The sequence below is a fragment of the Bos grunniens genome, chromosome 8, assembly GCF_055505025.1.
Source record: "Bos grunniens cultivar Pamir isolate PY7600 chromosome 8, Bosgru_T2T1.0, whole genome shotgun sequence".
In the NCBI taxonomy this organism is placed as follows: domain Eukaryota; kingdom Metazoa; phylum Chordata; class Mammalia; order Artiodactyla; family Bovidae; genus Bos; species Bos grunniens.
This window is the reverse complement of record NC_141172.1, coordinates 111,871,847-111,885,573: the sequence shown is the minus strand read 5'-3', so window position 1 is coordinate 111,885,573 and position 13,727 is coordinate 111,871,847. Positions and strand designations below refer to the sequence as shown.

General features: G+C 53.5%; 1 protein-coding gene across 1 annotated transcript in view; it reads left to right on the top strand.

Moving 5' to 3' along the window:
* The window catches only part of SNTG2 (syntrophin gamma 2), a 117,569-nt gene that overhangs the window by 70,568 nt on the left and 33,274 nt on the right, over positions 1-13,727 (top strand). Inside the window, 1 exon segment of the mRNA XM_086414088.1 lies at positions 9,444-9,571. Coding sequence (XP_086270214.1) covers positions 9,444-9,571 — 128 coding nt within the window.

Below are 13,727 nucleotides of genomic sequence, written 5' to 3'. Positions count from 1 at the left end.
AATTGCTATAGATTCATTTTATCTGTATTTGAGCTTCATGTAGAGTCATACTCGCCTCTCTGACTTTGTGACTGAAAGTCGATCTTAAAATCCACCAGCAAAAACAGGTCACTTATGAAGAATGACACTTTCATTAACAACGTATTTCTCAGCAGTGACAGTGGAAGCTGCAAAGCAGCCCAGTGCATAACATTTTCAAAACCGTGGGGACGAGAGCCATCACTACTGATCTATCTTTGCATTCCTCGCAAAAACGTGTTTCCAGAACAAGTGAAAGTAAAGACTTGTTCTTAGGAAGAGGATCTGAAAGAGTCGCTAACAGGCTTTCACTAGGACAATCTCTAAAGGCCACATTTCAGGAGGGAAAACACGGGGGATCCCGGAAGCGTGTGGAGGTTAAAGGAGGGAAGTCTGTGGAAAGTAACGCAGTCACTTGAGTTAGGCTGGCAGGTGCCAGCCCAGCACGGACTTTCGAAGAATGTCTGTTTTCTCTCGTGCAGCTCGGGAGCCACTTTCCGTTGCGTTTCCCACCAGCCGCTTCTGCTCCCGACAGTCTTGGCCCAGGAAGTGAGGCACCTCCGTTCACGTTAGTGCCTCAGCTTGATGGGTCTTCAGGTCACATCGGGGCGTTGCGTCATCTCTGAAGCCCCCAGTCCTGTATAAAAGATACCATGTGTTTCTAAAAATAGTATTTGCACATTCCTCTCTTATTTTCATCATGCGCTTTGGTAGTTTATTGACCTTTGTCTTGAGTAGATTCTGGTAGCTGTAAAGACTTCAGTTGTCTTCCAGACAACCTCCCGATGAAGAGTCTAAGAATCAGGCCCTGTTTTTACTCCACCATTCATGTTTCATGAGATGTTTTTAATCTTATCATCATAATAATGACTTCTCATTATTATGATAATGCTATATGATAATCCTAATAATGATTTCAATTAGAAGAATATAACAGTAATCTGCTATCAGATATATTGATCTGCTTTTAAATTATTGTATTACTGTAACACTTAAAAATGTATACAACTTAATTTAGATACTCAGCTGTCTTCATGAAATGAATTAATTTCATTAAAATAACAAAGTAGACATTTCCACTCAAAATATGTCAAATTCAAATAGGAAAATTATTTACATTTTTTGTGGCATGCAGAGACCATACAGTACAGTGCTGCTGTCTCATCCCTGAGGTGTGTGTCTTAATTCAGCTGCAGAAAAATATTTGACAGTGACCCTTCTCCCTCAATAGTAATTAATACGTGATGTCTAATTGAGCCTTTAAGAGGTGCTCTTTGGAGGGAAAGCCAAGCATTTCAGTGAGAAACACGCTCGACTGGGGTAAGGCTGCGTGTGAGCGCCTGTGTGAACCCGCCTGTCTCCACAGGTCACCTTCTGCCCTTGGGCCCCGTGACCTGCGACCTGCCCTCGGCCGGCTCACAGAGACACGCAGAGCCCGCTGCTGCGCAAGGTTCCCGGGCTGCCGTGTCCACCCGCAATGTTCTGCCGGGGGTCACGCAGGGCGGTCCAGCTGTCCAGGGAGGGCCGGGCCCCTGAGAGTCAGGTGCAGACGTGTTTAATTAATGCCAGTCCGTCTGGACAGGAGGCATTCTCAAAGGAAATTAGCCCTGGAAATGCAGTGAAAGCTGAAGCTCTGTCACAGAAGTGGTTTAGTTCTGGGTCTACTTAAATTCAGGTGCAGACGTGTTTAGTTAATGCCAGTCCGTCTGGAGAGGAGGCATTCTCAAAGGAAATTAGCCCTGGAAATGCAGTGAAAGCTGAAGCTCTGTCACAGAAGTAGTTTAGTTCTGGGTCTACTTAAAGCAGCATTGGGAAGAAACGGGTGCCTCTCAAGCCCCCAGGGCCCGAGGCATGTGCTTCCTATCTGCGAGGGACATCACCACCGTCAGGAGCAACACAGAGCAGCTCACGACCAATGCCCACCACGCCTGCGGAGGCCACAGCCGCTGTGCTGGGGCCACGGCCCAGCTGCACCAGCCTCGAGGCCTTCCGGGCACAGCAGGAGATCTTGGCTCTTTCTCCCTAAGGAGCTCCCAGGTCTCCTTGCAAAGTCCCCAGAGTGCTTCCCTCCTGCAAGCCCCAACTTGCTGGCCCTAGAGGCACCCCCACTCTGCCGCCCAAGGCTGGGGCCCTGGGCACCATCATCCTTAGACTTCGGGTGTAAGTCCACCAGTCTGTTCTGGACGCCTGGGCACTCAGCCAGGGACTCTATAGTGCCCGGGGCCCAGTTGGCAATACGGCTGCGTCCCTCCTATCTCCAGGATCCGCCCTCTCCCACTACCCCCGTGGCCTCAGGTGGCTCCTCCAACTCCCAACGTGAGCAGGGTACCCCATCACCCCTAAAGCTGTGCTCTGGTGCCTGACATCCGTTTCTTCTCCCATCCCCCCCCCCACATCAGTGGGCACCAGCTTTACATCCAGTTCAGACGCTGCAGGCAGCCCAGGCTCCCAGCCCCATCCCTGGGGGACAATCTGCTGTGATGGCCACTCCCCAGAGATTTTCCATAAGATGCCCTGTGTCTTAATGTTGGAAGACTTCTCCCAGCAGTGGGTGACTGGCCGGGGAGATGGACTCATAGCCCCTGGGACTGTTACGATATGAAACATGCCTTCCACTGGGCGCTTATCTGGCACGGGCTCTGGGTTCTGGGCAGTCCCGGTGGCTCCTCAGGAAAGGCTGGCATGTGTCTTGGGGCTGACCCTCTCAGAGCAGCGGTCCAGGGTGGTCTCTGGGTGCATGGAGGGCCATCTCCTTCCTTACTGACTCCAGAGCCATTTAGAAAGGGAGTAACAGAGAGGGGTGCTAGGGAAGCTCTTCCCGAGGCAGGGACTCCTTTCCTGCCCACCTCACGTGCGACCCCGTAGCCCCCGAGACTTGAGGAGGCAGGTGGGGTGCCTGGCACCGGGGCCTCTGGGCTGGAAGCTGGACCCGTCCCTCTGAGGTCACCAGGGTCATGTCTCCACTCCACACCCGCCTCCGAGATGAATGTTTCTCCGCTTGAGTGATGGAAAGCCAGAAGCCTGCAGGAGGCTGTCAGTGAGTGGCGTGGTGTCTCTGCATGTGGCATTCATCTTGAAAAAGCATCTTCCTAATAGACCTACCTCCAGCACCGGAGTCGGTTGTGAATGCACTGCAGATCTGAGGGTCGTCGGGAAAGACTTGAATGTACGAGGTGAGCGCATTCAGGATTCCAGAGGAAGCGACTGTTTATGGTGATCACTGACTGCACGCTACACAGGAAAGGAAGTCTTGTCTTCTCAGCCTTCTAGATGTTTACAAAACCTGAGAGGGTCACGAGCCTGGACGCCCTGCAGTCCTGGCGTCTGTGACGTCATAGAGAGCAACACAGAGAGCTTCAAATGTACGATGGAGCCAAAGGAGAGTAATGGATCAGGAGAAACGAAGCTTACCCGGGAATGCAGACTGGGCACCCAGATTTAACTGACAGCACAGCACCTTTATTTATCTTGTTACGAAACTGGAAGTGACTCAGATCTCCCTCAACAGGTGAACGAAGCAAGAGACGCTGGCACACACAAACACCAGATACCGCTCAGCGAAGACAGCGAATAATCCGCTGCTGTAGTTCAGTCGCTCGGTCGTATCCACGTCCTTGTGACCCCATGGACTGCAGCACGCCAGGCTTCCGTGTCCTTCACTACCTCCCAGAGTTTGCTCAAACTCATGTCCACTGAGTTGGTGATGCCTTTCAACCATCTCATCCTCTGTTGCTCCCTTCTCCTCCTGTCCTTAACCTTTCCCAGCTTCTGCTGAAATACACAGAAACGGAGATCCTGTCACTGACTTCCTGCCGAGAGAATGAAGCTACACACACAAGTGCCTCCTGTACGATTCTGTACGTAGAAGTTCTGGAAGAACCAGAGATACCTGTGGTAATGGAAGTCAGAGCGCTGGGGAACAGGGAGGTGTGCCCACGCTCGTCCCAGCTCATATTCGTGATTCAGGGATGGTGTGATCATGGGGTGCACAGGTGGAGCGCTGGGGAACAGGGAGGTTTGCCCACTCTTGTTCCCAGCTCGTATTCATGAGTTCAGGGATGGTGTGATCGTGGGGTGCACAGGTGGAGCGCTGGGGAACAGGGAGATCTGCCCACGGTCATCCCAGCTCATATTCGTGATTTCAGGGGTGGTGTGATCGCGGGGTGCACAGGTGGAGCGCTGCGGAACAGGGAGGCATGCCCATGCTCGTTCCCAGCTCGTATCCATGAGTTCAGGGATGGTGTGATCATGGGGTGCTCAGGTGGAGTGCTGGGGAATAGGGAGGCCTGCCCACACTCATTCCCAGCTCATATTTGTGATTCAGGGATGGTGTGATCATGGGGTGCACAGGTGGAGCCCTGGGGAACAGGGAGATCTGCCCACGGTCATGCCTGCTCATATTCGTGATTTCAGGGGTGGTGTGATCGCGGGGTGCACAGGTGGAGCACTGGGAAACAGGGAGGCATGCCCATGCTCGTTCCCAGCTCATATCCATGAATTCAGGGATGGTGTGATCATGGGGTGCTCAGGTGGAGTGCTGGGGAACAGGGAGGCCTGCCCACATTCCTTCCCAGCTCATATTCATGAGTTCAGGGGTGGCAAGATCGTGGCTTTAAGGCAGCATCCTTGGCTGACACTCACCCCGTGGAATTTCTCCCTGTCGGAGCGCCACTGCACCTCCACTCAGACTCTCCAGCTGAGAGACACCAAGGCGTCTCCAAGGCGTCTCAGGGTCACTGCTCCATGGGCTGGTGGGTCACGCTCGAATGTCTCAGAATAAGGGTTGCCCTTGGTTCCTTATTCCCTGCGCCTGTGATGGCATCGTAAATCAGAAGGAAGCGTGTTTTGTCCCCACCTTCCTCCAATGCAGGAGACCCGGGTTCAGTCCCTGGGTTGGAAAGATCCCCTGGAGAAGGAAATGGTAAACCACTCCAGTATTCTCGCCTGGAGAATCCCATGGACGGAGAAGCCTGGTAGGCTACAGTCCACGGGGTCGCCGAGAGTCGGACACGACTGAGCGACTTCACCTTCACCTTCTCTGAAATCGGCTTCTTGGGTGGTGATGGCAGGAGATGGTGGCGTGGCACCTGAGTACCCTGGGCTGTGTCAGGGGTCAGGGGAGCTGACAGGTGCAGCCCAGGGCACTCCGCCCAGATTGGGAAGCAGCCTCCTCACGTCTCCACCCTTAAGCTGATGTCCCATCTGGGGCAGAAGTTAGACTCATGATTCTCTAGTTCCTGCAGGCTCTGAGCTGTCTTCTGATGACATGGACTGGCTCACAGAGTTTTAGCCTACCCAGCAGTGGAGCGGCCTGATCCATGACTGCAGCTCCTAGACATCTGTCCGGGCCCACTTCTCTGGTGTCCATCAGGAGGGGAAGCTCCAGGCTCCTGCATCGCTGGCACTGCCACCGTTTTCTCCTAGACCCAGGCTCAGAGCTGCAGGGGGCAGGCAGCTTGTGTCCTGCAGTCTCCAGGGATGGAGAGAGCTCGGAGCTGACCCCAGACGGGCTCCCTCTCTCTTGGGCATCCCTGACCCGCCTCTAGAGTGAGCTCAGAGCTGACACCAGACGGCTTCCCCCGCCCCACCTCATCCCTGGACCCACCTTTAGAGTGAGCTCGGAGCTGACCCCAGACGGACTCCCCTTCATTCCCAGGCATCCCTGGGCCCGCCTCTAGAGGGAGCTCAGAGCTGACACCAAAGGGCCTCCCCGCCTCCTGGGCATCCCTGGACCCGCCTCTAGAGGGAGCTCAGAGCTGACACCAAAGGGCCTCCCCCTCCCCACCTCATCCCTGGACCCACCTTTAGAGTGAGCTCAAAGCTGATCCCAGACAGGCTCCCCGTCTCCCTGGCATCCCTGGACCCGCCTCTAGAGGGAGCTCAGAGCCGACCCCAGATGACCTCCCCCTTCTTTCCCACCAGACCCACCGTCTAGGAGGCTGTTGAGCATCACCGAAAACCCACTGATCTACAGAGACCTGGTGTCTTCCTTTAGCCTCATGGTTCTTGGGATTATTCAAAGTATTTTTCTAAAGGAAACCCCAGGAAAATCTGACACGAAACTCTGGGCTTGTCAGTTGCCTCCAAGCTAGAAGCGTTCCAAGGCAGAGGAAACAAAAAGCCTCCTATATATAGTCTAATGCCAAATGTGCTCAATGAGTTATGAAATGCCACCTGTTTTATAAAGGAAAATGTTGCTTTTCTTAGTGGGAAATTGCTTTTTATCCTACATTTTTAAAAGTAGATTGAAAATGATTTTATAAAATAACCATATTCCTAAGCTTATTTGAATGTTGCTTACTCTATACTGGAATCCATTATGACATTTTAATTTTTTTTTTAGCATGGACCATTTTTAAAGCCTTTGTTGAATTTGTTACAATATTGCTTCTGTTTTGTGTTTTGGTTTTTTGGCCATGAGGCATATGGGATCCTACCTCCCCGACCAGGGATTGAATCCGCATCCCCTGCGGTGGAAGCGAAGCCTTAGCCAGTGGGCCTCCAGGAAAGTCCCCAAACAACGTCTTTAAGTGGTGGTTTCGCAGGGTGGTTCTAATAACTGAATACTGATGCATGTTTGTGTTGCAAGTTTGAATCAGTGAGAAGAGCAAACCGCCCTCAAAGAAAATGCACAAAAACACGGTTCTTAATGAACTCTTACACCATCAACATAGTGTGTGAGTTCAACTAGCCGTGATAAAATTCAGTGAAAACTGGTGACTGAAGACATGCCCCAGTGTATGAGAAATCACAGCTATTTCTTACACAGCAGCAGCAGTACATGCAGGCAGAGGGGCATCCCAGGAAAGCCAGCATGAAATCCGTGGCACAGGGGTAGACCTGACGCTTTCAGTGCTGTGCTCGCGTGACCTCGAAAGCAGGATGTCACCAGACGTCAGCATGCAAAGCAGAAAGAGGGCCCTCCGTGGCGATTCATGGAGTCTGCCTCACACCTCTGGTCTTACAGTGCCTTTGCCTTTGAGCTACTGGCTGAGGACTTAATAAATAAAGAACGTTCGGAGGACACCCGCGCGCAGCCTCTAGTTGCTGGGGATCCAGGCTGCGTCTCCAGAGGCCACAGTGGACAGTCCTTCCTGCCCCTCCCAGCCCCGGTGGCCCTGCGTCCTGGCCGGCGGCCTCGTGGCTCCCGGGTACACCTCGGTCTTCACAAGGCCCCCGCTCCCCTGTCCAGGTTCTGCCTGTGTCCCTCGGGTAAGGATTGATGCCACCATGTTAGGGCACCCGGACAGTCCAGGGTAAACTCGTGTCACAGTGCGTCCACGCGTGCGTGCTCAGTCACTTCAGTCGTGTCTGACTTGGCGACCCCATGGACTGTAGTCCGAGAGGCTCCTCTGTCCATGGGGTTCTCCAGGCAAGAATCCTGGAGTGGGTTGCCATGCCCTCCTCCAGGGGATCTTCCCGACCCAGGGATCGAACCCAGGTCTACTGTGTCTCCAGCATTGCAGGCGGCTTCTCCACCCACTGAGTCACCTGGGAAGCCCCCCATCGCAATACCATTAGTCTAATCAAACCTGGAAAGACTTTGTCCAAATAAGGCTCCGGGATGGGACCTGCTGGGTGTTATCCCGGAGTGTCAGCTATTCGGCCCGAGACGGTTGAACGCTCATGGGGAGTTTGGCCTGAAAGGAGTCATCCCTGTATACAGCTTGCTGGCCTTGTTGGAATTTCATTTTGTTTTGGAGTAGAATTGATTAGCGATGCTGGGAGACTTTCAGGTGCACAGCAAAGTGATTCAGTTACGTGTGTACCTGTGTCTGTTCTTTACCGAATTCTTTTCTGGATCAGATTGTTTCAGAGTGCAGAGCCGGGTCCCCTGTGCAGCAAAGCAGGGCCCAGGGGAGCGGCCCCACAGAGCTCTAGTGTCCTCGTGTCCTGAGCAGGTCTGCCTTCGTGTAAGAGCACAGCCCCAGCCCCACCCTTCCGCCAGCGGGCCCTGCGCTCAGCAGGGAGACCCTTCCCCAGCCCTCACAACAGGCAGCACAGCGCTGGGTCTGGCCGCCCCCAGGGCAGGGCCTTCCTGCTGCTCTGGGCAGGGTCTGGGGTTGCCGCCCTGGTTAGTGGCTTTGCCTGCGCCCTGGGGATGTGCACCTTGTTCTGTCCGCCTGTCCCTGAGCCGGGACGCCTGCCTTTGTCACCGGAAGCCACAGCTGCTCCAAGGATGCTTCTGGAAAGGGAGGCAGACAGGGCTGCAGCTGTCCCCTGCCGGGGCGGGATGCCGCCGGCCCCGCCCGCAGGACCGGGACAGACTGTCTCTGACCCTGTGGCTCACTGGGCACGTGTGGGTGTCACGTCTCGGAACATGGTTGTTTGCGTGGCTTCATTCAGCCTTTCGAGCATCTTCCTGATAGCTTATGGTGAACGAAGTGGGGATTCATGATTTCTGAAGAAAAAGATTTATTTTCAAGACCAGGGACCAGGCTTGATCACTTGAGAGCTTTTTATGTAGCAGAGTTTTATTAAAGAATAACAAGGGACAGAGAAAGCTTCTGACACAGACATCAGAAGGGGGATGGAGAGTGCCCCCCTCGCTAGTCTTAGCAAGGGAGCTGTGTACTTTTTCAGTCGGTTATTACAATAAATCAAAAGAGGGTCTCAAGGTTGTAAAGATCCTACCAGACCCACTCCCACAATTTACATGTTAAGATGACAGGATCAGTCCATTCTTAAGAAGGAGAAACGTGTCTTCAAACAGATACATTGTTGTTACATAGCCATTGGTACAGAGTTTAAGATGAGTTGTTTTGTTGTGTAATCATCAGCTCTGGGCTTAAAGAAAAAAAAAACGTTTTATGTGGCTAAGGCTAAGGAAGGTAGAAAAGAAAGTTTGTCCTTTCTTCCTCCTTGAGAGCTCCGATCCCTTTCCTCTCTTGGGGGACTCTGAGCTTCTTATCCACCTAAGAATTAATTCTCACTCCCCTTACCCTCAGGCCCCACCCTCCACCCACCCCCGCTCCTTTTGGACAGAGGCTGAGAGCTTTGCCATTAACTAATAAGCTAGGCTTGTGACCACCTGTTAGCATCTTGGCAGCATTAATATGTATGAATCCCATTCTGATTTGACCTGGCTGGGGGAGGCAGCTCACAGCCTATCTGACTCACAGCCTTCCTCAGGGCCCCAGATTCCTCCCAATGCCAGTCTCTGCCCTCAGCCTCTTCCCTGTGACTTTTCTCTCTTTGGTGCAGTATTTTGTTTAAAAAATAGATGAAGAATATAGTTTACTTTGACCTAGAAGGGCGCTTGTTTCTTCCCAGAGCTCTGAGCGCACACGCACTCTTGCTGCGGCCGAGACGTGTTAGATCTGAGTTTGCAGACGTGCTGTCAGGGCCTGTCAGCCCCCTCCCCACCCTGTTTTTGGTGCTCTCGACTGATCCTGTGACCCTTGATTCTCGTCTGTTCTGCACAGGCTCCGTCCTCGCCTTCCTCGCCTGTAGCTAATGAACCAAAATACGAGAAGCGCTGGCTAGACGCCCTGTCACTTCCTCTGTCCATGGCCCGAGTCTCAAGGTGCAAAGCTGGAGCGGACACGTTCAGGTGTGTGACCGTGGTCTGGAGTGGACGCGCCGATAAACCCAGAGGTGCATGTCCTTGTCACCAGGTGAATTCAGCATTTGCAGAAATAGTAATCATCGTCTTGATAGTCAAATACTATCAGAGCAGGAGCCGACTTGTCAGGAGTGGGTCTGTCTAGCAGTGACTGTTGCTGTTTCCTCTTCTGAGACATGGTCATTAGCAGAAGAAATCATAGTTCCAGTTTCAAATGCGAGCAGAATTAGACTGAATGTAAAACTGAGCTCTCATCCAAGGTGGATCCAGTTCCAGAAACGTCCTCTCAGCAGCCCTCTGGGCCTCATTTCCTTCATTAATGAGAAGTTAAGAAGGTGAGTAAAGGATGGGTGAGCACAGGAAGAGAGCTTGAGGTTTGGAAACAGCCCTTTCCTTGATGAAACGCACCTGCCTGTCATGGCCGCTTTCAGGTAAACACAAGGCTTCTGCAGGAGGAAGGCCCCCAGAAGGCCCCACCCCCTGAGTCAGCCACACGCCCCTCCTGTGCCTGAGATGTGCTGTCTCTGCCCACAGCAAACCAGAGGCTTCCCTGTGGTTTTAAGAAAGCTTGTTGTTGTTGTTTTATCATTAAGTTGTGTCCGACTCTTTGTGAGCCCGTGGACTGTAGCCCTCCAGGCTCCTCTGTCCATGGGATTCTCCAGGCAAGAACACTGGAGTGGGTTGCCATGCCTTCCTGCAGGGGGTCTTCCCGACCCAGGGATAGAACCCACGTCTCCTGCATGAAGGCAGGTTCCTTACCAGCTGAGCCACCAGGGAAGCCCTTGACAAAAGCAAATACATCTTACTGGCTCTGCTGACTTTTATATGAGCAGGAAGGGACACAAAGTAAAATGACTAAAATTCTGCCTTTTATGGTGTGTTTGTCAGACACACAGCAGTGCTGAAGTGGCATCTGGAGGCTGAGCGGACGTGGGTCCCCCTGCCCTGTGACCCTCTGACCCCACCTTAAGGGGAGGAGAGGACAGGCATGCTGCCTGAAGCAGCCTGAGTTAGTTCTGTGGCTCCTGGGGACCCTCGCTGCAAGACCTGCAAGGAACAGTTTAGAAGTTGCAAACCCTAAACCAAATGCTTTTTAAAATCAAAGGCTCTCAACTACAGCCTGGGAAGGATTTTGAGGAGATCCTTTGAGTGGATAAAAATAAGTGGGATAAGCAGGTCAGAGGTCAGCGCCCTGGGGTTCCAGTTGTAGGACCAAAATGTGTCACCACCTCCTGCCTTTTCTGAAAGCGCAGTTCAGTTCAGTTCAGTTGTTTAGCCGTGTCCAACTCTTTGCCACCCCATGGACCGCAGCACGCCAGGCCTCCCCATCCATCACCAACTCCTGAATCCACCAAAACTCATGTCCATTGAGTTGGTGATGCCATCCAACCATGTCATCTTTTGAAAGTTATTTGGCCAATAATGGTTGAGTTTCCTTGGTTTTCTGAAATTTTTTCCCCAAGAGTCTATAAAAAGCAGATGCATATTTAAAACGTTTGAAGTTTGTTCTGAAATGATAAAAGGCAGTTTTAACCGTTGCGACTTTGCCCCCAGGGCCTGCAGGGGTGTCTCTGGCCAGAGGGCCTCTGGCACCTGCTCACTGTCGGGAGGAGGTTGGAGTCGGAGGTTCTCAGGCACAGTGGGAGCTAGGCTTTTGCTTAAGCATTGTGTCACCATTAATGGAGGTTAAATCATTGAACACACAAGACAGAAAAGGTGCTTCCGTGAGAATCCGGGGGAGAACGTCTGGATCGAAAGGAAACCAGGCATGGAAGCAGCGCAGCGCTCGGGTAGGACGTTCGCTGACGCTGAACAGGCAGAGCTGCCCCCGTGCTCCCAGACCACGCGTGCAGACACTGGGACGCGGCTACATGGCCTCGCAGGTCGCTGGGCAGCAGCTCGTGCTTCTGGCTACCAGGCAGTCACTGACACATTCCTCTGACTCTGCGTGTAGAAAAGCGTGCTTCCTAGTGGGCCTGACGTCCGTGAAGAAAGCAAGAGACTTCTAAGCAGGCTCTTCTCCGTTTTCTGTTGCTACAGTTAGTGCAAATTTAGCAAAAGTGCACGTTTATCTTCTCACAGTCTCCATGGGCCAGCTGGCGCGTGTGCTGGGGTCTCTGCAGGCTGGCCTGGGGTGGGGCCAGGCTGGGCTCTCGCCTGAGACCAGGTTCTCTCGGGCGGAGGGCGGCATTCAGTTCCTCGGGTTTGGGGGCTGGGTCCCCATCTCCATATGCGTTCCAGCTGCGTGTCCTCCTGTCTCTCAGGCAGCAGCAGGCGACCTCTTGTCCTGGGCTCCTGACTTCCTGTCTCTGACCCCAGGCTGGATGGGAAGGACTTGAGACCACATTGGGCCAGCTAAATAATTTTCCTAATTTAAGGACAGCTGACTTCCGATCTTAACTATAGTAAGTCCCTTCTGTACGAGCAAGTTCTATTTCAAAAGCAAGTTCTTAAGTCGAATCTGTTTGTGTAAGCCCAACAGAGTCAGCCTAAGGTACCCAACTAACACAGTCGGCCAGATCATGCTGTAATGCGATATATTTATAACACTTTTCACACAAATAATACATAACAAACACGCAAAAATGAAGAGAGCGTTTTCGATCTCGCGGTTCAGTGCCTGGAGAAGTACGGCAGTATGATGCGTCGGCTGGCACACAGGAGCTGAATCTGCTGAACAGGGGAGAGGGCGACTGGGTCGGGGGCGGTGGAGCTGGAGGACCCACAGCAACAGGAGACGGGGGACGAGCTGCAGTTCCACCCCGCCTGGGGGGTGCGTGGCCACGGCTCTGAGGTTTGCATCCTGAAGGCTCGCGTGTAGGAGACTTACTGTACGTTTGCAGAGCCCCACCAGCAGCACAGAGCTCCATGTCCGACAGAAACCTGGGCTCAGCGGCCTGCGCTCGGAGGCTGGGAGCCCCGCCCGAGTGCCCACGTGTTCAGACCCGGGAACCTCGGTTCAGCAATCTCCGTTGAAGATGCTCTTAGCCTGGCTCTGCAGTTGCGTGTGGTCTCACGTGGTCCCCATGACAAGTCCAGTTTAGGTGCCCAGACCTAGGCTAACAAGGCGCCCACCTAGTGCCTGTATTTCAGAAGCTGAGGGGAGGGACCGTCCTTAAGAACAAGGGAAACGTGTGCTTTAGAGACGTCCGTGGTTGGTCCAGCCACGCGCAGGGGACTTTAGATGCTCTGAGGCCTGGGCCTCTGGACTTGGGTCAGTGGCTTTACCCCTGGAAGGGCAGGTGGTGTGGAGGAAAGAGCGGGTTTGGAGGGAACCAGCTCTTATCCTGCTTCGTCTGTGGGGCTCCTGGGGCCTCGGGACCCACACAACTCGGGACCCCCGCCTGACGGCCCAGCAGGCGGGAGACACGGGAGTGCTCCTCAAGCGGGCGGGAGACGCGGGAGTGCTCCTCTGCTTCCTATGGCCGTTTTATGGAGAAAACGTGAAATAGCACAGGGTTTATCGGAGCTTTTAAACTCCTTCAGAAGTGTGCCGACAGCTATGGGTTCGTTAGTGGTTTGTGGGGCGAGGAGTGCCTGATACAGGAGCAGGGAGACAGTCTGAGCGAGTCCCACGGCGTCTGCGTGCCCGCCCGCTCTGGGGGATTCGGTGCCCAAGGCGCCGCTCCTGTGGTTCTGCCCAGATGAGCCCTGCCTGGGTCCCCGCTTCACGGTGGCCTTGGGAAGTGCAGGGAGTCCCTCCCTTTGCTCCTCTTTCTAAGGACGGAGGAGGGAGGGAACTAAAGCGTGTTGGTTCTGTTTGTCCCGCATCTTCCGTGTTTGTGAAAGTACCAGAGATCTGGCGTCTTGTCACTGACAGTAAGACCCCGCCTGGCTGTGTCGGGAGGGTTGTTGTTTCAGAGGAAGGAGCGTGGATGGGACCCAGGGGCTTTACGGCAGCCGCACTGGGACAGACTGCAGATGAGCGCAGTGTGAAGAGCGATGCTGGGAGTCAGAAGGATCCCCCTGATGCCTGGTTTGCTTTGCAAAGGATGGCTTCATGTTTAAACGCTTGTGCCAAGCTCCCTCCTGTTTACTTGGGAAATCCTGAAAGCACAGCTCACTTGGTGGAGCAGAGCTGGGGAAATAGCGTCCTGGGGGCTGTAGGAGTCTCCACAGAAGGAGGGCCTTCTGCAGGGTGGGG